The following is a 25170-nucleotide window of genomic DNA, read 5'->3' on the forward strand; positions in this document are numbered from 1 at the left end:
CAGGCCTCCAGAAACACAGGCTAAACACTCTAAAATGATCGGAACCATTTGCCCAAATTCTTATTGGCAGCAGCTATGTGCCCACTGCCACCTGATGGGGGATGTGTTATTGATATGCCACTGCCAAAAAATACTCACGGAGCTGAGCGCTCTGTCCTGAGGATTTTAAAAGCAGCTTCAGCTCAAAGAGCACCAGCGCCACGTGGACGGCATGGCAGCGCAGCCGCTCCATACGGAAGAGAAAGGCAATGGCAGCTTCGAACTGCGCCGTCAGGAACAGTACTTGGAAGTAGAGGAAGGGCTGCTGGTTCACCGTGAAGTGGGACTCGCCTGGGGAGGGAAGAGATAAAGCTGACTCAGGAGGAGCCAGCCTACTGGCAGCCCCGATCCCAGGCAGAAGCCTCATGTGCTTAAAGGGCTTGTGGGGCGGGAAGAAAGCATGAGCCACAGCCTGAATGGGTGGCAGGGCTCCGGACACAGCAGACTCCCACCCCAACCGTGCCCTGGGCCCACGACCTTCTCTATACCTCACAACACAACTGGCAAGTAGAGGCCCTGTTGTAAAACCCAAACTGCTTGCATTAGGTGAGAGAGAGACAGAGTTCAGGACCTTAACATAGAATACGAAAGAGGGTGTTTATCTTCTTTATCTTGATAAGAGTCACTCAATGAGGAGAGGAATGAAGATTTCAAAGCTTTAGTTCACTCAGATTCCCAGATATCTGTATTCAACAACTGCTGACCGCTAGATGGAATCTTCTTTTCTTCCCAGAATTTTTAAACAATGAGAGAAGAGAAAAAGACAAGCTATTTCTTCCTTGTCTATGCTCAGATACAGTCACTATGAGATTTACAAGGAAGGAATAGCTAAGTCCTCTTATGTCTCTGCCTGAGCAAATGTTTACCAGAGCAGTTCAAAGAACTAGAGTAAACAGTGTACTGTAAATGATCATGTAAGTCACGTACACTGCTTATGGCCACATGGCCTCTATTCATATTTGAAATCGTTGTTGTGTTGTGTTTTGAAGATCCAAAGGTTTTGAAGGAGACACAGAGTTCAAAGATGAAGGATATTCTCAAAAAAAAACCAAGCACTGACCTTAGGTGGACAAGAGAGAGGAGGTAGTTATGTTTGGGGTATCTTACCGTAGTCTTCCAACAGCTGTTTCTGGAACTGAGACAGCGTCAGTCTGTCTTGTGGGGAGCTGGTGCCGTCATCATCGAAACACACCTGGTTCAACTAAACCCCCAAGAGAAACACGGGCATTGGTACAAACTCCTTCCTAAGGTGCACACAGAGTCACAGCCATTCAGCAGCTGTACTCAAGGCCACGCCTATGGCGGTGCTACTGGTTGGGGATATTACACAACAAAAAACAAGCCAGGAAATCCACTAGTCCAGCACCTTACTGGCATCATACATTAAGCAGTAAAATTTATGTGCAGAATGCAAGCAAAGGGAAGGGGCGAACGCCTACTGGGCAAGGGAAGCAGCGCCTGCCTTTAGCCACAGGTAGTCCTCGGTTTTGTCGGCCACCTCGCTTTGGTTGTCGGTGACATCGCATCTGCCAATGATACAGTACACAGCCCGTTTGTAGGGGTCTGTGTTGTTCCTGAGGGCCCTGCGATAATGCAGTCGGAGCTTGTTCTCCGTTGCTGGGGACAATCTAAAGACACAAGGGAACAGACAGACAGACACACATGCTAAAGATCCTCAGAGGCATCTAAAAGTACCCAGATCCCAACCACATAACAGAGATATGAAGCGTTCCTTCACCGAGGCTAACAGACACTGTCCCCACCCATGTCCCCAGGTACCACACGTGCAGCTACCAGCACCTCTGTCTCTGTTTGCTGGCTTCCTCCAGTAGCAGCCTTCAGGTGCATGTAAGAAACTGGGGAATTAATCCTCTGCCATACTCCCCCACAGCCCTCAAGCAGCAATGGACAAGAGTGAGTCAGTCCCTTAACTGTCTTGGCCCTTCTATGGCCTCTCAACTCCCTAAACCATGTGAGATCATCTCCCAAATAAACTCCTTGCTCTGAAATCCATGCCCCAGTATTTCCTTCTGGGGGAAACCTAAGACATTATTCCTACTTTACATTCTCCAGTATGAGCAAGACAGGGGCTTATGGTCTCAGACAATCTCTGGACGTGGAATTACTGACACTGCCTAAAAAAGTAACCCTCATTTTCCACAAGTATAACTGGGGTAACCACCATTATTTCTTCAACATACATGTACATATATTTAAACTGGGTTCAAACATGAACTTAGGTCCAATTACATTAACAAAATCCAGAGAAAAACTAATGCTTAGCAGTTAAAAAGAGAACTAATTTAAAAAATTTAGTGAATTAATTAATCTCAAGATTACTAACTTCTAATTCTGGTCTTTGAGCTATGAAGTACATGACAATATATTTTCATTTGGGCTAACCAGAAAGGAACTAAGGGTGAACATGTGCAATACAGCGGAGTTTCATTTTTTAAAGCATCCTTAATGGGTCTTGGACTTTGCATGTCTAGACGTTGGTGTTAGAATGGGGCTCTTTCAGTGTTTTCAACCGCTATTCTCCTGAGCTCTATTCACTTTCTAAACTTCATTTTTCCCCAAATAGAAACTTATTTGGAGCCAGGCACAGGGAAGAGAGGAATGCCAGCAGATGCCACCCTGCTGACTCCACGTGGCTTCTCCTGGTGCACCATCTCATCACTATACCTTCTGTCCTTGCTGTTCATGTACTCCTGGAACCAGGTTTTAAACTCTCCCAGCTGGTGCTGGGCTCGGTTAACCACCTGTGAAGCGGCAAGCAGGTCTCCACAGCGCATGCAGTAATAAATTAATGCCCATACAGGATGGCCTTCCACCTCTCCATCCTAAAAGAGGAAAGGTATTCAGATAAACGGGCAAACAAAAACTAACTGATAGCTTTCGGATCAGTGCTGGCCCTTAGCTAAGCCCTCTTTTTGTATTAAGTTACTTAATCTCACAACAACTCCATTAGGTAGGGACCATGAATGGCCTCCTCCTTCCTGTTTTACAAACCAGGAAACTGAGGCATGGGGATGTCAAGTAATTCGCTCAAGGTAAGCTGGTAAGTGGCAGTCTGGCTTTAGAGCCTTTCTCTGCAGTACTGTGCCCCACCTGATTCAAAGCTAGCCGGTGGGTTCTTCATGGAACCCCAGTACCCTGCAGTAATCAGGTGACATGTTCTTCTGTGATAATTTACAGACTTGTACTCTTGCAACCCCCAGAAAGGAAGGGCTAAAGACGGTCAATGACCACTAAGAGACTATCATCACACTTGAGTTTATAAAGTATTAATCATCAGTGATTAGCCAAATGGATGTTGGCACTTTCATTCACCCGTTAGTTGTTCATTCACTTACTGAGTATCTTTGTTTCAGACACCGTGCTAGGTACCGGGAATCTAAGAAGGTAGCTCTGTTCCCAGTCTCCCAGCACTGGAGATTCTCCCCACTAAAACTGGCTCTGTCATCACCTGTGAGCAGCCCTGTGGTCACTCCTACTTCACCCTAACACCTCCAGAGATGTGGACCTCAGACTCCCTTTCTTGGCCCCCTCCACCCTTTCCTCAGCAGGACTCTTTCTAAAACTCAGATCTGATCGTGTCACTTCCCCACTCAAACCCCTTTGAGCTGTTTACATCCCAAGTGCTTAGACTAGAACTAAGGCCTTCACCAGCTGGCCCCAAGCCGACAGCCCTACTACACACCCGACATGTCCGATACTCCGCTGGCCCCAAGCTGACAGCCCTACTACACACCCGACATGTCCGATACTCCTTCTTGCCTCCATGCATTTGTTCATGCTGCTCCCTCCTCCTGGAATACCCTTTCCCCAAGACCCCTGGCTGCTGAGCCCCTATTCTTCAAGCGTGAGTGTGAGCCTCCCGTCCTGTATGAAGCCAGCCTCCTATGTATCCCACCGCCTTTGGTACAAAGCTCTGGTTTAGCACTTTGCACACAGCAAGTATCTGACTGTAACTGGACTATGACTTAAGAAGAAAGGCACATTTCTAGGAACGATATCTAACTGTTCTTTCAGCTGTTTAAGCCAACAATCTCAGAAGTCATCCCCAACTCTTCCGCTCACACCCACAGCTAAGTTACTCCACTTTGATCCTGGGTCTACTTTCAAAGCATGTCCAGAACCCAATGACATCACCCCCCCTGCAACCTCCTCCACCCCTAGCTGAGCAAACACCATCAGCACCCAGACTCCTGCATCACTACCTCCCAAGATCTCCCAGCTTCTCTCTTGTACCCTCTGTTCTCTATACAGCAGTTTCCACACATAACCTCATTTAAACTGAAAACGCCTATCTGAGAGACACTGCTCTGGGGGTGTAACTGATCACACAGAAGGATGCCAATACCTGAAGTCCGGGCAAGGGAGCCGGAAGTTTAATGTTCAGGAAACTTCGTACCAGCTGGTAGGTCCCAGGCACCCCGCCCAACTGGGCCTGATGCAAGTTTCCAAAGACAGTCACAAGGGTATAATTCTTATAACTGAAAAAAATTTAAAGGCAAAAAAGAGCGAGGTTGAAAACACATATCCCATGTATCTATGTCCATAATTCACAATATTAAGAGTATGAACTCCACAGGGCAGGGCCCAGACCTCAATCTAACACAGAAGAGGAAACAGTGCATGCTTAATGAAGCAAACTAGATTATTTATTCAGTGGGCAGTGGATTATTGTGAAGATTTCTCATCACTGCAGATACTCAAAAGAATCCCTGGAGCAACATAATTGTGGACTTCATATGCATTAAGGGCTAATGTGCAGAATAATAATTGTTTCTGCTCACAGTGTAATGCTCTAGTGGGATCTTTTTTAACTTACTATTTTGAAAACTTTCAAACCAACAAAAAATTAAAAGAATAGTCCACTGAATGCTCATATACTCTTCACTTAGACTCACAAATTGTCAGTATCTGTATGCATGTTTGTTCTCTCTCTACACATACAGATACACACACACACATATATTTACACACATGCATGTACACATACTTTTTTCCTGAACAATTTGCATGTTATAGAGATATAGAAACTAGGGACTACTTCATCTGTAAATACTTCACCATATCGCTCCTAAGAATTAGGACATTATTCTACCTAACCTCAATACCATTATGACACCAAGAAATTTAACATTAAAATACTGTTACTATCTAAAATATAACACACATTCAAATTTCTTAATGTCCTTTATAGATTTTTTTAAAAATCTGGGATCCAATCAAGGGAATGCATGAAACTTAACTGTCATGCCACTCTCATTTCCCTAATCTAGGTAATTCTACCACCTTTATTCATGACATTGACCTTTTCAAAAGAATCCAGGCCAGCTACCTGTATAATGTACCATAGCTTCCTCATGAGCTGATCCAGGTTCAACTTTTTTGCCAAGAATTGCACACAGCTGACGCTGCTACTGTCACTGAGTCCCACAATGAGGCAGGTAATACCATTATGCCCACCAAATCTGTCCACCAGATTTAACCACTGTAAAAGCATCTCCTTTCCCTTGTGTAATTAATAGGTACTCTATGGGGTAGTACTTGGAGATCATGTAAATATTCTGTTCACCAATAATCTTTCACCCAATAGTTTCCACTGATGGTTCTTGCTGAACCTATTATCACAGTGGTGGTTGTGAAGAGGGTTTTATATCATTCCCTCTTCATCTATTGGCTAGTATGCTTCTTAAAATCCTCTATAGTGTTTTAAAATTGTTTCCATACTAAGATTAAATGGTCTGAGTTTGGGGGGGGTGGGAAGGGATAGAATGGGAGTTTGATATTGGTAGATACTGACAGGCGTATGTAAAATAGATAAACAAGATTATACTGTGTAGCACAGGGAAGTGTGTGCAAGACCTTGTGGTAGTTCACAGAGAAAAAAATGTGACAATGAATATATATGTATGTTCATGTATAACTGAAAAACTGCTCTACACTGGAAATTGACACAACATTGTAAAATAAATATAACTCAATTAAAAGAATTGAAAAAAAAAGGTCTGAGTTATAGATATTCAAACATGGGGTTAATGCAATAAAGAACTTTCTATTTCTTGTCCAAAACAAAACACACTGCCTCAAAAAGTCAGGTGCTCCATATGCACAAAGATGTTCAACACCAGATTAAGTATAGTGACAGAGAGAGAAAGTGAGAGACAGAGAGAAATACACCTGAATGTCAATTACAGAAAGCAGACTCAATGCAATTTGATAAAGTTACAAAAAATGATCTGACAAAAAAAATTTTTAAGCGAACTATATAAAACCATATATTGTACACCTTTGGATCATAACTGTGCAAAAAAATAAAATCAAACAAAATACGCATATGTCAAAAAAAAGGAGGAGGGAAAAGGAAATATAACAAGGTACCAGGAGCCTCTGTATGTAGTAAAGGGGACCACTCCCTTTTTCAGGTCTTCTTTTTGTCATCTTCCAAAATGTCTATAATAAGCATGTAGTATTTTTATAATGATATATAAACAAAATTCAATTTAGCAAATATACTGAGTTCCCCATCACTGAAAGTATTTAAAAGCAGAGACTGGAAAAGAGATTAGAGAAGAGACAACAAACAGAAGCCCACTATGGTCTCTTTCAACCTGAATGAAGACAACTCACATGCTGGCAAGGGCCTCAGTTCCTTGGGACCTAAATTCCTTGGGGGCTAAGAAATGCATATCCTGCTTCAAATTTGGAATGCAGCAGGAAAGACAGACCAACCCTATCTTTTCTCAACATTTTCAGCTTTATACTCAAAAAATCACTTGGGACTGGGTCTACTTTGCTACCTAGTGCATTACACCACTTGAAATATTACATGTTATACTGCTGGTGGATTAGCAACAGCAAAAATATTTTACAAGTGAATACAATTATCTGAAATATTCCCTTTATCAAAAGGTGACAAAAAAATCCTTAAAAAGGATGCCATCAGAGAGTGATGCCACTAGAGTGGAAAAAGAAAATAAGGTTATAACAGTTGTGCACAGGAAACCCCCAAATAGCTCCAACTGCTGCTAAAGGAATTAAGGGAACAAGATAATTCTAAAAAACTAAACGAAAATAATAAAAGAAGCAGGAAGGCTTACAGATATAAAACCAAAAAGTGCAGCCTGGAACTACGGGTGAAGTCAAGCACCAATGTAAAGGATGAGGTTTATTAAAGAAAAAGCAGTCATGACTTCCACCCATTTAAAAAACCTAATGGTTTTTACACATTGTAAGAAATTTTAACTCATATTTTGCTGACTTGCAGCAAATAAACGCTATTATATACATTAGGTTCTTTATGGCTGAAGATCAATACACCCAAACTTACATTACAAAAATTTAGTGGAAGTCTGATGAAATACTTTATGAACTCTTTGTGCCTATGCCAGAAGGAAGAAAAAACCACTTGGATTTCCAGATTTTTCTTAACAAGGGAATGGAGCTAGCAAGTTTAATATGTCTGATGGTGTTCATCTTATATAGCTACTATATAATTAATCCAGTATTAGGTACAAAAACCTGTTCTCTGCTGCACCAAGTCTGAATTACCTTGACTTCCTAATGAAGTATTATTTTGTTGACAAAGGGTGACCACGCTAAACAGATACTGGCAGTTGCACAGGCTCAGTGGCAAAGAGCTGCAACTGAGCAAATGCATTCAGTTCGGCTTTCTCTTTTCAAGGCAGCAGAGAGAGGCCCAGCACCCTGTCTCTGAAATAAAAGAGAGCCTGTTGCACACTCATGACAACCCCCGCTGGCCAATTCAGAGCTAGAAGAAATGTCCACAGGGAGGGATGAAGGGCAGAGGCCCTACCAACGAGGGAGACAACGGTTAGGGCACAAGGGCACAGCCACAAACCCCTCAGTGACCAACTCCAATTAGTGAGGAGGTGGCAAAGAAACCCAGGCACAAATCAGAGGCATGAGCAGCTGGGAAGGATCTGGACTCACAGGAATTAACCAAGTATAGTCAGAAGGAAAATAAAGGATCAAGGGGCCTAAGGTTTGAAGGTGGTAATGCTGGGTGTGAAAATTAGAAAGCTGAGAGAAAACAAAGAGCCTAAGGAGTAACAGCTGAACCATGCTAGGGATCAGGATCCTGACCTAAGGCCTGCTGGCCTAATAATCATGTCTGTGTACTGAGGGGCAGAGAGCAGAGAAAGAGAAAAAAAGAGCCTAACAGCGCTCAGTGTTCCCACTCACCATGATTTTATATCGTTGCAGGAATGGTTCTGGTAGAGAAGTATTTCTGAAAATAGGGTTACACCTCTCAGACTTGCTCAACCTTGTTTAAATTATACCAGCTCCAGAGCACTTAGCTTGAGGATTACTTGAAACACGACAAACGGCTGACTTCAGGGGACTTTCAAGCCAGCCCCACCGTGCTGCTGCCGCCTTACCTCTGCTCCAGGTATCCCAAGGCTTGCCTGACAAACTCCATGCGCACTTCCACGCTGTTGCGACTCTTCAGGGCGTCAGTCGCTGGCGCCAACAACACGTCTGTCATTTGTTTCACCATGGTCCACATGTCAGAGATGTTCTGCGTGTAACCGAGAGGCTGCATGTGACAATGCTGCAGGGCTGGGACACTGGCTGGTTCTTCAGGGCACTCTGACCCAAAAGCAAGTGGGCCGCGGAGGGGGAAGAGGCCTCCCATCTGGGCCCTCAGGCTTAAGCCCAGTACAGAAGATGCACCTCTGCCCTGCTAGCTGCCAGGCTCCCACATTCCCACAAGCAGCCCAGGTCCTGAGTTGGTTTTCAGATCAATTACTATTTCAGGTCTGACATAACCACCTACATAATTAAGACTACATAAAAGTAACAAGAACACTGAATCTCAGTGGGTTATCCCTTAAGAGAGTGAATACATTTATAATTGTCCAAAGCTCCAGAAGTTTAAACTCAAGTAGCTGTACTTCAGTCCTTACAAGGTCATTTGAGTCTTCTAAGGCTTAAAGTAAGAGTTTAACCTAAATAATACAGGTTTTGTCCTCTCAGAGGCTCTCCAGGGGCCACTGCTCTTACCCCACTGTGTGAATGTCACAGTCTTCCATTTTCCTGCCTACTCACTCCCTTCAAAAGATGCCTCCTGTGCTGGCCTCCTAGGAAAGGCCCAGCGTTCTCTCCTGTGTGTTACCACCACACAGCTGGACCCCTGTTCCCAGAATCCTCCTGGCTGTAAACCTCTCCTTAAACATGTCTTCCCTGAACCTTTTGCAATATCCTAAAGTTAAGAATCCTTGGAAGACAGCAGCAATTGGAGAAAAGCAGGTTTACACTTTTTCCAAAGAAGAGAAAATCCTAATTTCAGTATCTCTCTCAAAAAATTAAAAACTGTAGAGAATTCACCTAAATTCGACTCTTTCTAGGTGGTGAGATGGTAGGTAAGTTCTTACTTTCTTCTTGGTTGATTTGTATAGCCTTATACTTTACAATTAAAAATAATAATAAAGTTGGATGCATTTTTGAAGATAAAAAAATGTAGGTGTGAGTGCTTGCTTCTGTTATATCCTGCCCTCCTTTAACCCTTCCTCCTGTCTACCAACCAATCTATCCATCCACTTTTTTTTTTTTCCCCCTCTAAGGGGGAAAAACTGGCCAATGATGAGAACTGTGGGACAGGAATAAAGATGGGGGTTCAGAGGACTAGAACCAGTGGCATATGAGGAATGCTTGTAAAGACCCCACCTGAGTCAAGCTCAAGTGGCTCACCGGAATGAAAACCACACCACCTTCACAATTCAGATCTCGTGAAAGAGCCGATTAGTCTGTCTAAGGAGGGAAACTGGCAGGGAAGAGTTGGAGCCTGACAGAACTTCAAAGCAAATGCAGCTCAAGGAGAACTCCTGTGACCATTAACTGATTCTGGCTGAGCCTTTTGAAGACATATTAAGAAACAAAAACAAAACATATATATATATACATATGTTTATATATGTGTATATATATCTATATCTATATCTATAGATAGATAGATATATAATCATCAAAAAACCACCCCAAAATTATTTAAAAAAAAACTCTGAAGAACAGTTAACATCCTATTCCATGGCACAGAGTTTCTCTTCAGCACATTTCTGCCAAGTCAGCAAGCTGCTAATCCCATCAGAACACTGGACCCGAGTTTCCACCTGGGTCAGCTCTGGGAGCTACCTTATCATCCAGCTCTGCGACGGAAGCACAGAGGTCCACAAGGTTAGGCTGCAGGTGTCCGTTTACAATCTTCTCGTTATAGATATAAATCTGAAATGAAAAGCAAAGTAAATGGCACAATTTCTATTTTCACCTCTTCTTTTTAGAACCCCTTGAAGCAGTTCTGAAACCAGCTTCTGCCGAATGGTCTGCAGAAGCTTCGGCCAACCTTTCCTTCCTCAGAGTGGCTGAGCTCTGGCCAGCTCCCAGTGTGTCTGAACGTCAGGCAGCATCATCAACACACACCGAAGCTAACTGCTACCCCAGCCTTCCTAACGCCTGAGGAGTGGGAGCAGAGCAGGGTGGTCCTGGGGGAGGAGTACTACAGGTAGTTTTGCGCTGTTCTGCCCAGTAGACCCTAAGTCCCAGAGAGCAAGGACCAAAGGGGAAGACGGGACAATGGAAGGTCTCCTGCTGTTGCTTCCTAAGAACCCGAGACAAAGTCTGGTAACTTATCTGGCAAAAGGGCTGACTGGCTCCAGGCCTAGGGTTTGTGGACTGAGTAAGGAGCATCAGGGTCATACCCCTCCACATGTGTCAGAAGAACAGCAGCTGCACATCCAGAAACACACCCATTTCTCGGGGAAAAAATCCTGGCTCCTTAGTAAAATTTTCTAAAGAAAAAAGAACTAAGTGATGTTTAAGATACGGAAAAACCACTACTTTGGATTTTATTTTAAAAGAACCAACATCATGATGGTAAAACCAGTAAGTTCTACTCTGCATCTGAACAAGGTAGTGATGTGAGACAAATCAGGACCCCAGCAAACCTTACTTCCCTCTACTTTAAATGGGGCAGAGTATATGTAGCCTCCAGGAGTTCTATAAAGATTAAATAAAATGATTTTTAAACTATAATGTGATGTTTATTCACTCAACAAGCATTTATGAGGGGCCTTCCCTTGGGTACTGTGCTCAATATGGAATATAAAGATTCACTCTTCACTGGAGAGGACAGCCATGTACACAGATACATGACATTATGGTGTCCTGAGTGCTAGAAACTTAGTCTTATGAAGCTTTAGTCTTCACAGACACATAAGATACACAGCTTCTCTCCTCAGAAGCTTATCATTTCATTAGGCCTGAACTCTGGAGGTGCCTGTGGTAACGGAAGAAGTCAGCCATATAATGAAAGCAAAATTTTTCAAAATGTTGATGTAGTGTGGGAGAAACAGAGGGATCTCAAAATTGAAGAAGAAAATAAACAAAGGCCCAGCAGTAAAACATGAGGGAGCTGGAAGGAGGGGAACTCGCGTGCGGGAAGCTGACGTGGTTGGCTTTGGATGCCCAGAGTCAGAAATGGCGATGGTACACTGAGAGAGGCTTAAAAGGGCATTTAGAAAATTTTCCTCAACAAGGGGTGCAAGAAGGATTTCTGATAATATCAGCTCACCAAGTAATTCCGTTAAGGCAGGACTCCATCTGCTAAGTAACTGGCAGCTGAAGGCAGACACCTCTGTTAAAGGGCACAGGGCCCAACAGTTGCCCCCTACCCCTGCTCACCTCCACAGCTGCCATATGTTTTCACCTGCGCCCACCCCACCCCAGGCTGGAGGGAAGACAGGAGGTGGATGACGCTGAGGGTCACAGTGGCATCAATGTGCTCTCCCCTCAAAGAATCATGGCAGGTGGTCATGACTGAGGAGAATTTCCTTGGTCACTGCTGGTGCAGGACGACTTAAAGGAGATGGAAGCCCATCACCCTCAATTCAAGAAACAAGATTGTTTTCCCTTCTTGATACTTTGTGCGGGAAAGCAGCAAATTAGAAAAAAATACGCAGGTGGCCAGCACTGCTTTATTCAAAGTCAGTTCCAGGTGTGTACTGTCCTCAGGGCATTTTCAGTTTCAGTCAAGAGAGCCCCTGTGCTTTACCAGAAAACATCTCAATCCATACTCACATGATTGCATGGTCATGATATACAACCAGAATCATGATCCCCAAAGTGTTGTGACCTTCTCCAGGACAACAATATTAGGCAATGCTGCGTACACCTCCATGTTAACCAAGGCAGAAAAGCACTTAGAAAATTTCTCTCAACAAGGGATAAAGAAGGGTTTCTGATAAGACCATCCACTGTTCAGGTAATCAGTTAATACAGAACTTCATTTATTTAACAGTGCAGTTACTCAAAGACTTACTGTACATGAGTTGCTTCCAAATGCAAAATGAGATGCCTTGGTCAGTGTATGGGGCAGATTTCAATTTCCCTAAATCAAACCTGAGTCATTCTATTACCCAATTTGACAGACATTTCCAGGAACTGAGATGGTAAAATATTAACGAGTCCTCTGAAGGAAGGAACACCCAACTTTCAGGGTTTGACTTTCTCATGAAGCCTTTGTTCTCTTTTACTCCCCAAAGGGCTCATGTAGGATTTTCGTGGATTCAATCTTCCTTGAGAACACGCTCACCTGCCTGGCATAAGCCATCTCGATGTTGTCCAGAGAGCTTCGACCAGGGGGTCCCACATCACTGATGTAACTTGGCTGTAGATAAATAGACATTCAGAATTGGTTCAGAACAGTATTCAGTCATGTAAAGAAAAAAGAAAAATCATAAGCCGATGTATTTTCTTAACAAAGCTGTGAGGAGTCTGTTTTCTAGTTAGATTTCTTCAAAATGATGATTTCAGGGATTTCAATGGTAGGCAACTCTCTTACCATGAACATATGAGAAGGGAGCAGGCATGGGACTCAACTCTAAAATAATGGGAGGCTGAAGAAGCTGTAAGGAATCTCAGTGACTATTTCTGGAAAGGCACATCTTTATAACATTCAGTTTCAATCCCAAGCCCTCCACTCCCCCTCATCTCCCCTCTTCATGTCTTTATACCAGTGAGGCTGTCATTTTAGGTGTGGGCCTCCTGTTTCCATCAATCATATCAGACAGCTGAGGAAATGGAGTTTTTAAGAGTCACAATACTGGGACTGACACATTTCCTATCTAGAGTCCACACTAAGACAACTGCTGATTAATTTTCTGCATCTGAAGATATGAAGCCAGTCTAAGTTGGGCAATCATTCATTTATCAGTAAATCCCTGAGTGTCCGCCTGCCATGTGCACAGCTGTGTACACACCCATCCCCACAGGGATGACAAGCCAGCCCACAGAGCCTAACCCCAAAGAGCTAGCTTACCATCTGATGGGGAGAGTTAGACACCAACATATGGAAAACTTTTTTAGAAAGACCAAAGTTAATCTTCAGCTAAGTTTATTTCCTACTGTAAACAAATATGGATAAAAATTAGGTATGTTTTAATTAGGTATATTAGACATATTAAATTTCTAAGTATTTGTACTATACTGTAGTAGTTACCAAATTCTTTAAGCTTCTCTCATAAAAACAAACAAATCCACAATACTCTATTCTTTAAAATCTAAAATAAAACAGTTTAAAGTAGGCTTCCTGGGAGACAGAAGATAGCAACAAAACTTCCTAGCACCACCAAAGCTGCAAAAAAGAATACCAGTATGAGCATGCTCTGGGGCAGCACAGAGAGGAGAGAGGGCAGGAGGCAGAAAGGTGGGTTGTAAACCTTCAGGTTCTAGAGAATAGCCACTGGACTGTCAGGACACCTGGGTTCCAGGAGGACCCCTCCACTCCCTGGTTTTGGGGTCTGGGACAAAGCCCATTCCTTTGGAGCCTCCAGTTCCCACCAGTTGGATGAAGGGGCTGTCCTAGACAATCTCAAGAGGGCCTCCTCAGCTCTAATTTTCTGCAATCACTGGTATTAGAAGAGGTTTAAACTGTTTAAAATACTGAATTTGATCTCTGTTACAGTACAGTAAAAACCAATGCATTGGAAATTTAAGACTATAACTAATACATCTAGTACAACATACCAAATTTTGATCCACATTTGTCTACAGTAGGAAATAAGCTTAGCTATAAGATTAACTTTAGTCTTTCTAAAAAAAGACTAATAAACTTTTCCATATGTTGGCATCTAACTCTCCTTATCAGATGGTAAGCTTGGTAGACACTGCTGCCTAGCTGACCCAAGACCATTTCAAATCCCTACCTCTCACCTCTATTCAATGCCACTTTTTGCTCTGGCGAATGGAATTAAATACATCCAATGGCGGGCTGTTAAATGTTTATTTAACAACTGGCTTGGGGAAAGGGACCTGATTTATAGTGTTTGCTGGTTCCTGTGACATAAATACTTCTACCATGGCAGAATTCAAGCTATCCCAAGCAGTATCAATTAGATTGCAAATTTTCTGAATATTTAACAATAGGTTAAAAAGCTGAGCCCTACACATTACCGTTTTCCAGCCTCTACTGCAGCTAAGAGAGGCCATGCACCCTGGGCCTAACCAATGAGATGAAAGCACAAGCTTGGTAGTGCATTGTGGCTTCCTGCAGCTTCTACTTTCAGCTTTATCCTAGCATGGCCTTGCAGCTTTATCCACTGAATGCAAACAGGATGTCTGGAGCTGCAGCAATCATTTTGTGAGCATGAAGTAGGTGGCTGAGCTAAGAATGGTGGTATAAAGGGACAAGGAGGCATCTCTGATGGCACTGCAGAGCAACTAAATTAAGGCCCACACTCTCCACACCTGCAGACTTCTTGTTAGGTGTATTCAAGCCACTGAAACTCAAGTTTTCTGTTACTTACAGCTGAAAGCATTCCTATCTGAAATGACTGAAAACCATCAGGTTACAGTAACAACAGCAACACTTACTAAGCACCTACTATATGCTAAGCACTATCTTAATTTCTGTGTATTAACTCCACAACCCTATGAGACACATATTTTTATTATATCAATTTTATAGATGAAGATGCCAAAGCTCACAGAAAGCAACTTGCCCGAGGTCACTCCAATAGAAAGCAGTGGAGCCGTGGTTTGCATCCATAGTCTGGCGCCACACTGCCTGCCAGGGCAGCCCAAGGCAACTGCCTAAGGACAGTCATCAAAGAACAAGAGAGAGCAGTGGTTAGAAATCCTGGCTCCACTGCTCTGTAGCTACATGATCTTGATTGAGCGTACTGCTTCTCCTGAACCTGGGTTTCTTTAGCTGTAACACAGGGGCAGCAATGGTAACCACTTCACAGATTTGTGAAAAGATTAAATGGGAAGAAAACTACTTCACAGCACTGTTGTGACGAATAAGTAGAAAGAACTCCATGTCCAATATCTGACCAATAACACTATTTTTAATTTAAAAAGTAGTAACAGCTAAACAACTATAATGAACACAAGAATATATCCAATATTGAACAATGGATAGATATGGACACTAAAGAAACACAACCTAAAATATTTTACTTCCTGCTGGCTGGAAATTCTCTCCTCATTTTTGTACAGTGAATACACATTCCTTGTATGAAAAGAACCCCCACCAGCTCATCTTCTACTTCTAAATTAATTCTGAGTGTTCCTAGTGACGCTGAGTTGAGGTACTTTTGAGGTTCTATAACAGCCATCTTTCTGGAACAGAACTGAACTCTCTGAAAGCTGCTGATCTTTTGAAAGAACAGAGCACTAAGTCTGTTAATTCCAGGAACCTGATGGGGGAGGAGGGGGGAATAAACAGGGGGATGAAAAGGGGAACAGTACTAACCCTTCTGCAAGGACACAATTGTTTCAGCTAAATATACACAAACAGCTCTGAGAACCATTTTCCAGTACTACTAAAACCTAATTTTTTAAATTATCCATTTAAAAAGTAGTTGGTTTTCAGCCTTCAAATTTCCATTTAAATTAATTTTGCCTAATGCTCTTGTTTTCTAAAGTACCTCTCCTTCATTTGCCCTTGGCCAAGCCTCTACTTCACCACACATAAAGTCAATTATCCATCAACAGGATGTGTACATACACATTCCTGAGCAGAGGAACCAGCAAATGTTCACTGGAATTTTAAACCCAGAGGCTGCTAGAGGGCTGGGAAAGTAGACGCCAGTATGCCATGTGGGAATAACATTCTACACTCCTCTGATTTTCTCTGTACTGGGGCCTGATTGGACCATCATGGGGATGACAGGACAGGGAATCAGAGACCAGAAAAGACAGAGAAGATGGGAGGACAGGGCCAGAGAGGACAACAAGGGGCTCACCCAGGAGCCTGGAGATGATGTGGAGAAACAGCAGCCTCTGGGAGCACAGACATGAGAAATGTCTTCTCAGTGTAGGTGGTGTTCCCGAAACAGCCATTTCAAGAGAGCATTCCAGGACAAGCAGGATGTGGATGGAGAGTGCCAGGAGGGAACTACAAGCTTTTATTAAGCAACTACTTTTGTATATAGCCAATCCAGGGATGAATAAATTCTCTTTTCCCAGGGAAAGCATATTCTAGGTAGGGAAAAAGGAATGTAACTAACACTCACTTCTAGCAAAAGAAGTACGAAGAAAATATGACGATACTACAGAAAGAAGAGAGTTTTAAATTTCCAAGTGGTATTTTGGCTTTATGTAAGCAAAACAGAATCAAAGTGATTAATGTACAATAGGTGGCTATAAAATCTACATATAGAAGACCAGTACTACTAAGAGAAAAACACCAACTAGGGGCAGAAGACCCAGGTTCTAAATGCAGTCCAAATGTGTGACTTTGGGTAATGACACCTAAGTTCTCTGGAGCATCGTTCTTCGTGGATAAAATGAGAAGTATACTCTGGCCATATACAATGAAATCTATCACAGCCACTAAAAAATGACAGATGCCTATATGTACTAACCTAGAAAAAGCTCCAAAAAGTTAAAACTAATCAAAACAATGCTAAGTTGTAGCATCTAATAAATAAAATGGTGCCATTTATGGAATAAATTGATAATAAATTGATCAGATGGGCATATATGTATAAATGTGCACATAAACACCTGAGAGGGAATTGGGGGGGTAGAATGTCAGAGGGTATGTTTGGGTTGGGGGTGCAGGAGACTGACTGATTTTTCACAAATGGGCCTATATATCTCTTCCATCAGAATGCTGTGCAATCAGAAGGTATTTATGTCTGATATTTCATGGTGTTAAAATGAAGGGCCTATTGAGTTGGGGTCTTTAAATTTCTTTTTAAAAGAGCAGTAGAACACTTTCTATACTTGAAGTTCTACTCAAACTCCAATATGTGAAACAAGACCACCCCCTTATGAAACTACTAGGGAGGCATAAAATACAGCTTGGAATCATCTAGTTTGAGGTTTTTCAAATTCAAACTCTTGTCGGTCTATATTTTTACTGTATTCCATCAAATCTAATACACCATCTATTGTTAGACATCATATTATTTATGTACCACTAGGAACGAAAAATGCTGACAAACTATGACACACCACTGAATATGAAACATATCTTGATTTCAGAGATGTTAAAATGTAGAAAAGATGTGTAACTGGGAACTGATGAAATACAGTATTATTAAGTCAGTTATCAAAATGAGACACTACATTCAACACACACCGTTCACATACCACATCATTATCTGTAATGATTAAGCTACAACTTAGCTTCTTTGTTGAGCCTGTTGCTTGCTAGACTCAATCATTCTCCAGACAATACGTTAAAACACCATCCACTGACTATGTCTAATACCAGTACAGCAACTACGCTACACTGAGGTTAGATAAAAATTTACTTTTAAATACTGTTTTAAAAGTTGGCCAAGATACACCAAGAATTTCTAACACTGCTCAAACCCCACACATTGTCATAGAATTAACGAAGACTGGGGGTGTTCCTCCCCACAGATCAGATACGAGGATGAGGGTATGGGGGTTCTTAGCCAGGAGGCTCTTTCTTGCTTCAAAGCACACCATTTTTATTCAGATCACAACTTGGTAAGTTGGTAACAATCTTTCAATTCCTACCTTTCTTCAGTATCCTAAGAAAATTAATTCCCAAACTGAATTTATGCTACTGAAGCATCATTTCCCTTATTAAAACTTGCCAGGAACAGGTATTACTAATATGTTGTTGCTCTTCTGTTATTGGAAGGATTAGGGGAAAATGTTTCAGGAAATGTTTCATATCCTAGTTCATTTTTGCTCAAAAAAAAAAAAAAGCCTCAAGCCTCTCTTTATATTTAATTATCCAAATTTGGACATTTTTCTTCAAATGTAAGGTCAGCTCAAAATGATCGGAAGCCTCTTTCCTAACTTATGCCTCTTAGGATTTCAATAACCTTATTCTTGACAATAAAGTGTTCAGAAAAGAGAAGCTTAGATGGCAAGTCATACTTTAAATTATTTCTTCTATTTATGCCCTTAGATTTTTTTCATTCCTAATGACACCTTATAAATCAAGGAACACTTTTAAAAAGGGACAGATCCATATTAAAATGACAAGGGAAAAAAATCCCTCAATAATGTGTAGCTTACCAAGTCCAAACCACTGCTATAAACGTTGCTAGGATGTGCTAAGCATGCACTTCATGCCGGCACTGTGCCAGGCACCTTATACACACTCTACATTCCTTCCAAAGTTTCTTCAACAGAGGATTTTTATAATGAGGTTCCTGGGAAGAAGCCTGGGAACTCAGGCCTGCTGAATTCCAAAGACTGTTTCGGGCTTCACACTCTGTGGTTTCCTACAAAGAGGGTAGAGAAAGTGCCTGCCCAAGTGGAGATAGTATCTCCTTTCCATCATTTTGAAGAAAATTACATGGAAAAAGCCTGTTAAAATACATGGTTCTTCCATACATCCACCAGAATGGTTGAATTGAAAAAGACAAAAAATACCAAGTGTGGTAAAGATATGGAAGAAGCAGAATTCTAATAGTGCTGGTTGCAGGGGACAGTGACACACCATTCTGGAAAACCTTTTGGCAGCATCTGCTAAAGCTAAACACATGTGTACCCTCTGCCCCAGCAACTGCACTCTCAGCTGTACCCAACAGAGGTGCAAACATACGTTCACCAAACGACAGGTACAAGAATGTCCTGAATAGCACTATTTATAAAAGCTAAAAACTGGAAACTACCCAAATGTCCATCAACACCAGAATGGATAAACAGATTGTAGTCACACTATTCGGCCGTGAAAATGAATGGCCTTCAGCTATGTGTAACAGCATACAGAATGTTAAGCAAAAGAAGCCAGAAATAAGAATACATGCTTTATGAATCCTTTTACATAGAGTTTAATAGTAGGTAAAATTAATCTATGATGTTAGAAGTCAGGACAGTATTCGTCCTAGTGGTGGTGGTAAGAGGTAGTGAATGAAAAGGTACAAAAAGGGGGTTGCTGGGGTGCCAGTAATGTTGTTTCTTCATCTGGATGTGTTTCATTTTTGGTAATTCATTGAGCTGTATACTTATGATGTGTGCACTTTTCTGTATATATGTTACACTTCAGGAAAAAAGTTCAAGATAGCAACAAACAACAAAACTTACAAGGTTCCAGAAAATAGCAATTCCCTGGATAATCTGAAGAGAGAATCATCTGCATCATTTGTCAGCTTTTTCTGCAAAGCCATCCACTCTGCCAGGTGTCACAATAAAGAACAGTAAAAGTATCGATAACTCCCTTTCAAGAGGACTCGAGGTCAAGGAAAAAGAGTCTACTAAATAGACTAGTCTATTTTTAAGAGAAGAGCAATCAAAAAAGATTATCTCATTAGCAGCTTATAATTACTTCCAAATCCCAATACAGACCACAACCTATTAACACAATTTAAAAAATGAAGTAGAACCATGAGCTGTTCTACTTATCTGCCCAGACTAACAAGAAGTTGAGAAAGAAATCTTAGGTTGGCCAAGGGTTTTATACATTAGCTCTTCTTTCCCAAAGACTCTGCTCTGAGTCTTTGATGTCTCTGAGTCTAAGAAATGTGGAAGAGGGTCCTTAATGAGTAATTTCCCAAGATAAATGACTTTAGCATCTATTTATTTGGGGGCTAATTTAATACAAAAACTGAGTTTTAAATCAGGAGCAAATCTGTAGATACAGGATGTGTGAAGTTATCCTGCAGGCATGACACACTGACAAGCTACCACCTTTAACCCAGACTTCACTAGAACGGTGGTCCAGAAGCCAACAGTATGGGTCTCACCAGCATATTACACACCTCTGAGCCTCAGTTGTCCTATCTCTCATAAGAAAAGAATACTAGTGGGAGAAAGATTTATCAGGAAGCACTGGTAATATTACTTGAAATGTCTAACTATAATTTTTGTGACACTGTAATTTTTAACTTGTACCTCCAAATTATCTGAAACTACTTATTTTAAAACAATAGTAAGGGATCGTCATTATGGGCCGGGTGCATATCACTAATCTCCCCAATAATCCCATTTCACCAGTGAAGATACTGAATGTCTGCAGGATTAAATAATTTGGACGAGGTATCAGAACTAGTCAGTGGTGAAGCTAGGATTTGAATCCCAAGGCCATTCTCTCCCCAACACCAGCATGGTAAATGTGTGGCAAGTCACAGCTCCCACTGGCACAAGGGCAGACATCACTAATTAAGTGAGACACTCTTTCCTGCTGATTCAAAGATGCAGCCTCAAAATCCCTCTCAGAAAAGGTCTCCAGAATACATAAGTGAAAAAAAGCATGATACAGAACAGAGCATAGAGTAATCTAACTTTTGTGTAAGAGGGAGAGGAGATAAGAATATATCACCTTGTATTCATATAAAGAAACACTGCAAATGTATACAAGAAAGTAGTAATAATGATTACCTCAGGGGAGGGAATGGGCTTTGTGAGACAGGGCACTTTAGTTCTTGAGTCACATAAATGCACTGCCTTAAAAAAGATTAGACTTTAAAGAAGAGAAAATCCTCAACTTTGCACCATCACCAATCAATGAACACTGGCAGTTAAAATAAACCCTATTTAACACACCCACTCTAGAATAACACTGTTTTAACATATCCCTAATACTTGGGTTAGCACTAAGTTAGCTAAAGCCAAACGATTTATTCAACAAATATTTCTGGAGCATCTAATATGTTCCAGGCACTCATTTAGGCACTAGAGATATGAGTAAACAAAACAAACAAAACCCCTTACCTTTGTGGAGTTTACAATCTACTGTGAGAAATAGACAATAAGCAACATAAAAACATAAAACATATACGATGGTTTAAAGTGAAGAAATGCTAAAAAAGGAAAAACACAGCAAGAAAAGGGTATACAGGAAGTGCTGAATGGAGAGAGGTTGGTTTGGATTTCAGATATCAAGGCCTTGGAAGGCCTCACTGAGATGGCCCTGGGTAACATGTGAAGAAAGTGAGGGAGACAGCCATGCGGTTATCTGGGGGAAAAGCCTTCCAGGCAGAAGCAACAGGAAGCCCTGAGGACCTGAGGCAGGAGCAAGCCCACCAGGTTTGTTCAGGGAGCCTGCAGAGAGCTTGTTGGCTGGAGCAGCAAGAGCAATGGGAAGAGTAGGATAATGCAAGCTTGGAGAGACAACAAGACCAGGTCAGGCAGGGACTTAGCAGTCATGGTGAATAACACTGTGGCTTTCACTTCAAGTGAGATGGGTGTCACTGGAGCAGAGGAGTGACACAATCTAGCCTGTATTTTAATAGTGTCACTCTGGCCGTGGTGAAGACCGCTGAGAAAACCGTGCAAGGACAAAAGCAGGGAGACCAGTGCGGTCAACAACCTCTAAGATGGCCCCCAACAATCCCCACCTCCTGGAATCTAAGCCCTCGTTTGATCCTCTCCTCTTGAGTATAGGCTGGATTTGGTGTTTTACTTCGATCAAACAGAGGTGACAGGATATTACTTTCAAGATTAAGTCATGGAAAGACTGTGGTTTCTGTTTTGGGGGTTCTTTAGGCTCTTCCTTGGATTCCTCACTCTTTTTCCAAGAGAAGCAAGTTGTCATGCTGCGAGCAGCACAAGAGAGACCACATGACAAGGAACTGCCGTCCCTAACCAAACGCCAGAGAGAAAGCGAGGCTCACCGAGAGGCACGTGAGTGAGCTTGGGAGTGGATCTGTACCAAGCTGAGCCTTAAGATGAGTGTACCCTCAGCCAGCACCTTGACTGAGCCTCAAGAGACCCTGAGCCAGGAATATGCAGCTAAGCTAAATGCTTGTTTTCAGCCACTATGGTTTGGAGTGATTGGTTACACAGTGATAGATAACTGAACCAAGCAGTGAGGAGGTTAGTTCAATAATCTGAACAAGAGATGTGGTGGTTTGGACCAGAGTGCTAGCAGTGGAGGTGGTAAGAAGTGGTTGGATTTTGGATATATTTTGAAGAGTAGGGTTAAGTGGATTTGCAGCATGTGAGAGAGACTAGGTGGGAGAAGGAGAGTACAAAAATGTATCTGAGGTGTTTGATGTGAGCAAGTGAAAAACTGGAAATGTCCTTTAGAAAGATGATGAACTCTGAGAAAAGAAGGCTGATGTGTGGAGAGTTGGGGGCAGTTGCTACCATGACTCAATTCCGACATGTTTAGCTTAATGTCTGAGACATCTGAGTAGAGACAAGAAGGCCACTGGGTAAATGAGTCTGGGGGAGGTTTGGGGCTGTGATGTAAATTTGAGTCTTCAGTAGATAGATGGTATTTAACACCACAAGCCCAGATGAGATCAATAGGGTAGTGACTGAGAGAGAAACAACAACAGGTCAAGGTCTGAGCTCTGGAACACTCAAACATCTAGAGGTCAAGGAGTTTGAAAAAAATTCAGCAAGACAGGCTGAGCAGAAGCAGTCAGACATGTTGGAGGAAATCCAGGCAAACGTGGGCATCAGGAAGCTAATGAAGAAAGGGCTTCAAGGGGGAGACGGTGATCACTGTGCCAAGACTGCCAGCAATCAAGTAGATGAGCATTCTCTGACTTCACGTTTTTAATTGTGGTTTATATTTTGGACTCAGCCTACCTCGCTTTCTTGAGTAAAGTCAAGGGCATCTTCTCCGGATGCCAGTAGTGTGTGGAGAATCCGCTGTTTCACTTGCTCCCACTCGACCAGCATTGACTCTCGATGGTACTCCTCAGCCATGCCAAAGGTCTGTTGGAGAGAAGCAGAGAGATGACTCAAACTTCAACAGAAATTCAAAGCCCCCAGATCTACCATCTTTCAATAAGTAGAGCAGAAGAATCTATTTTAAAAATTATCATTAAAGAATTTTCTGACAACTGTTTGCAACATACCCTACTTCACTGAGTCTAACACATTAAAATTTTTTTTAATTATGGTAAAATGCACATAACATAAAATTTACGATTTTAAAGTATAAAGTTCAGTGATACTAAGTACATGTTGTGCAGCCATCACCACCATCCATCTCCAGACCTCTTTCCATCTCGCAAAACTGAAATTCTGCACCTATTAAACAATAACTCTCCATTCCCTCCTTCTCCACTATTCTACATTTGCCTCTATGATTCTGACCACTTCTAGGTACCTCATGTAAGTGCAACCATATAGTGTTTGTCTTTTTGTGAGTGGTTTATTTCATTTAGCATAAAGTCCTCAAGGTTCATTCATGTTGTAGTATATGCAGAATTTCCTTCCTTTTAAAAGCTGTACCACTGAATGTATATACCACATTTTGTTTATTCATTCATCTATCCATGGACACTTGAGTATGCTGCTGTAAACATGGGTATACAAATATCTCTTCAAGTGTCTGCTTTCAACTTTTAGTGGTATATACCCAGAAATGGAATTGCTGGATCACATGGTCATCCTATGTTCAATTTACTGAGCAACTGCACACTGTTTCCAAAGAAGCTGTACCATTTTTCATTCCCACCAACAGTGAACAAAGGTTCCAATTTCTCTACATCCTCTCCAATACTTACTAGTTCCTATTTTTTTTTATTGTAGCCTGCTAATGGGTGTGAGGTGATAACTCATGGTTTTGATTTGCATTTCTCTAATAAGTAGTGATGCTGAACATTTTCATGTGCTTATTAAGACAAAAATCTTCTTAAAACCTTTGAAATTAGGCTAAATACTACAATTGATAGCATGTCAAATGTTTAAACTAAAGTACTCTTTCTTTGTAGTATATAAAATGATAATGGTTTGTAAAACACAACAGTATTTTAAGATTTAATAAGCATCTAAGACAAGACAAAAAACAAAAGATTTTCCCAGTGTCCTTATATTTATATATATATATTAAATATATATATATTTATATATATATTTTTAAACAGTAGTATTTTCATAGGAGGAAGCAAATCAGTAAAAGAAAACACAGAGCCTCTTCTGTGATGAGGTTTCCTACCAGTTGACTCAAAGTCACTACTGAAGTACCTGGCAAACCTCAGTCCGGTCTACTGGTGACATTGTAGGGTTGTTGCCAAAACAAGGGCACTCAGAAGGAAAGAAAACAGAAGGGAAACAAAGAAAGAAGGGAGGGAGGGAGGGAGGAAAGACGGAAAAAAGACCACCCCCCTCCAAAATCCTCTAGGGAGGAGTTTAAAGCAACTTAAAGAGACATACTGAATCATGACCATTCTTAGCGTATTATTCTTTAAGAGGCAGACCAGGTTTCCCAACAGCTAAAGTCTATTTTTTGAAAAGCCACTTCATTTACAATCAGATTGGCATCTAATTAGGTATCATCAAGGGAATGAATATTAGTAATGCTTGCTTTATTTTTGGCAATGCTGATAATTTATACTGATAATATCCATATACATGAGCTCTGGGAAACTATCAGAAAAATCATATACTCTTCCTACAAATGGGATCTTTGAGTATGGACCAATATGTATTAAAATGTGAAAAAAAAACCAAAGCAGACCTCCACAAAAAATGATTAGGAAGAAAGTTGGCACATTTTGCAAATTTGATTTGGTCCATCTATCAGTGGATCTCTTTTCTAATATGTACTCTGAAGACAAAAGAAGAAATGATAATCAAAACCCTTAAAACCAGTCTTTCACCTGGTTTTCTTTTCACTGAGAGTCAGGCAGAATGGACCATCCTAGTTAGCGTAGATTGAAAAAAATGTACCTATTATACAATGGAATATTACTCAGTGATTAAAAA

General features: G+C 41.5%; 1 protein-coding gene across 2 annotated transcripts in view; it reads right to left on the reverse strand.

Moving 5' to 3' along the window:
• Positions 1-25170, reverse strand: part of NUP93 (nucleoporin 93) — a 99022-nt gene that overhangs the window by 10225 nt on the left and 63627 nt on the right. For both annotated transcript variants that reach the window (XM_031458407.2, XM_031458408.2), the window contains 9 exons: positions 23044-23172; positions 12662-12736; positions 10207-10296; positions 8454-8593; positions 4406-4538; positions 2725-2882; positions 1502-1667; positions 1147-1240; positions 139-330 (listed from right to left, as the gene is read on the reverse strand). In XM_031458407.2, the coding sequence (XP_031314267.1) occupies positions 139-330; positions 1147-1240; positions 1502-1667; positions 2725-2882; positions 4406-4538; positions 8454-8593; positions 10207-10296; positions 12662-12736; positions 23044-23172 (1177 nt within the window). The remainder of the gene's footprint in view (positions 1-138; positions 331-1146; positions 1241-1501; positions 1668-2724; positions 2883-4405; positions 4539-8453; positions 8594-10206; positions 10297-12661; positions 12737-23043; positions 23173-25170) is intronic.

Source organism: Camelus dromedarius, chromosome 9, assembly GCF_036321535.1.
Source record: "Camelus dromedarius isolate mCamDro1 chromosome 9, mCamDro1.pat, whole genome shotgun sequence".
NCBI classification, from domain to species: Eukaryota; Metazoa; Chordata; class Mammalia; order Artiodactyla; family Camelidae; genus Camelus; species Camelus dromedarius.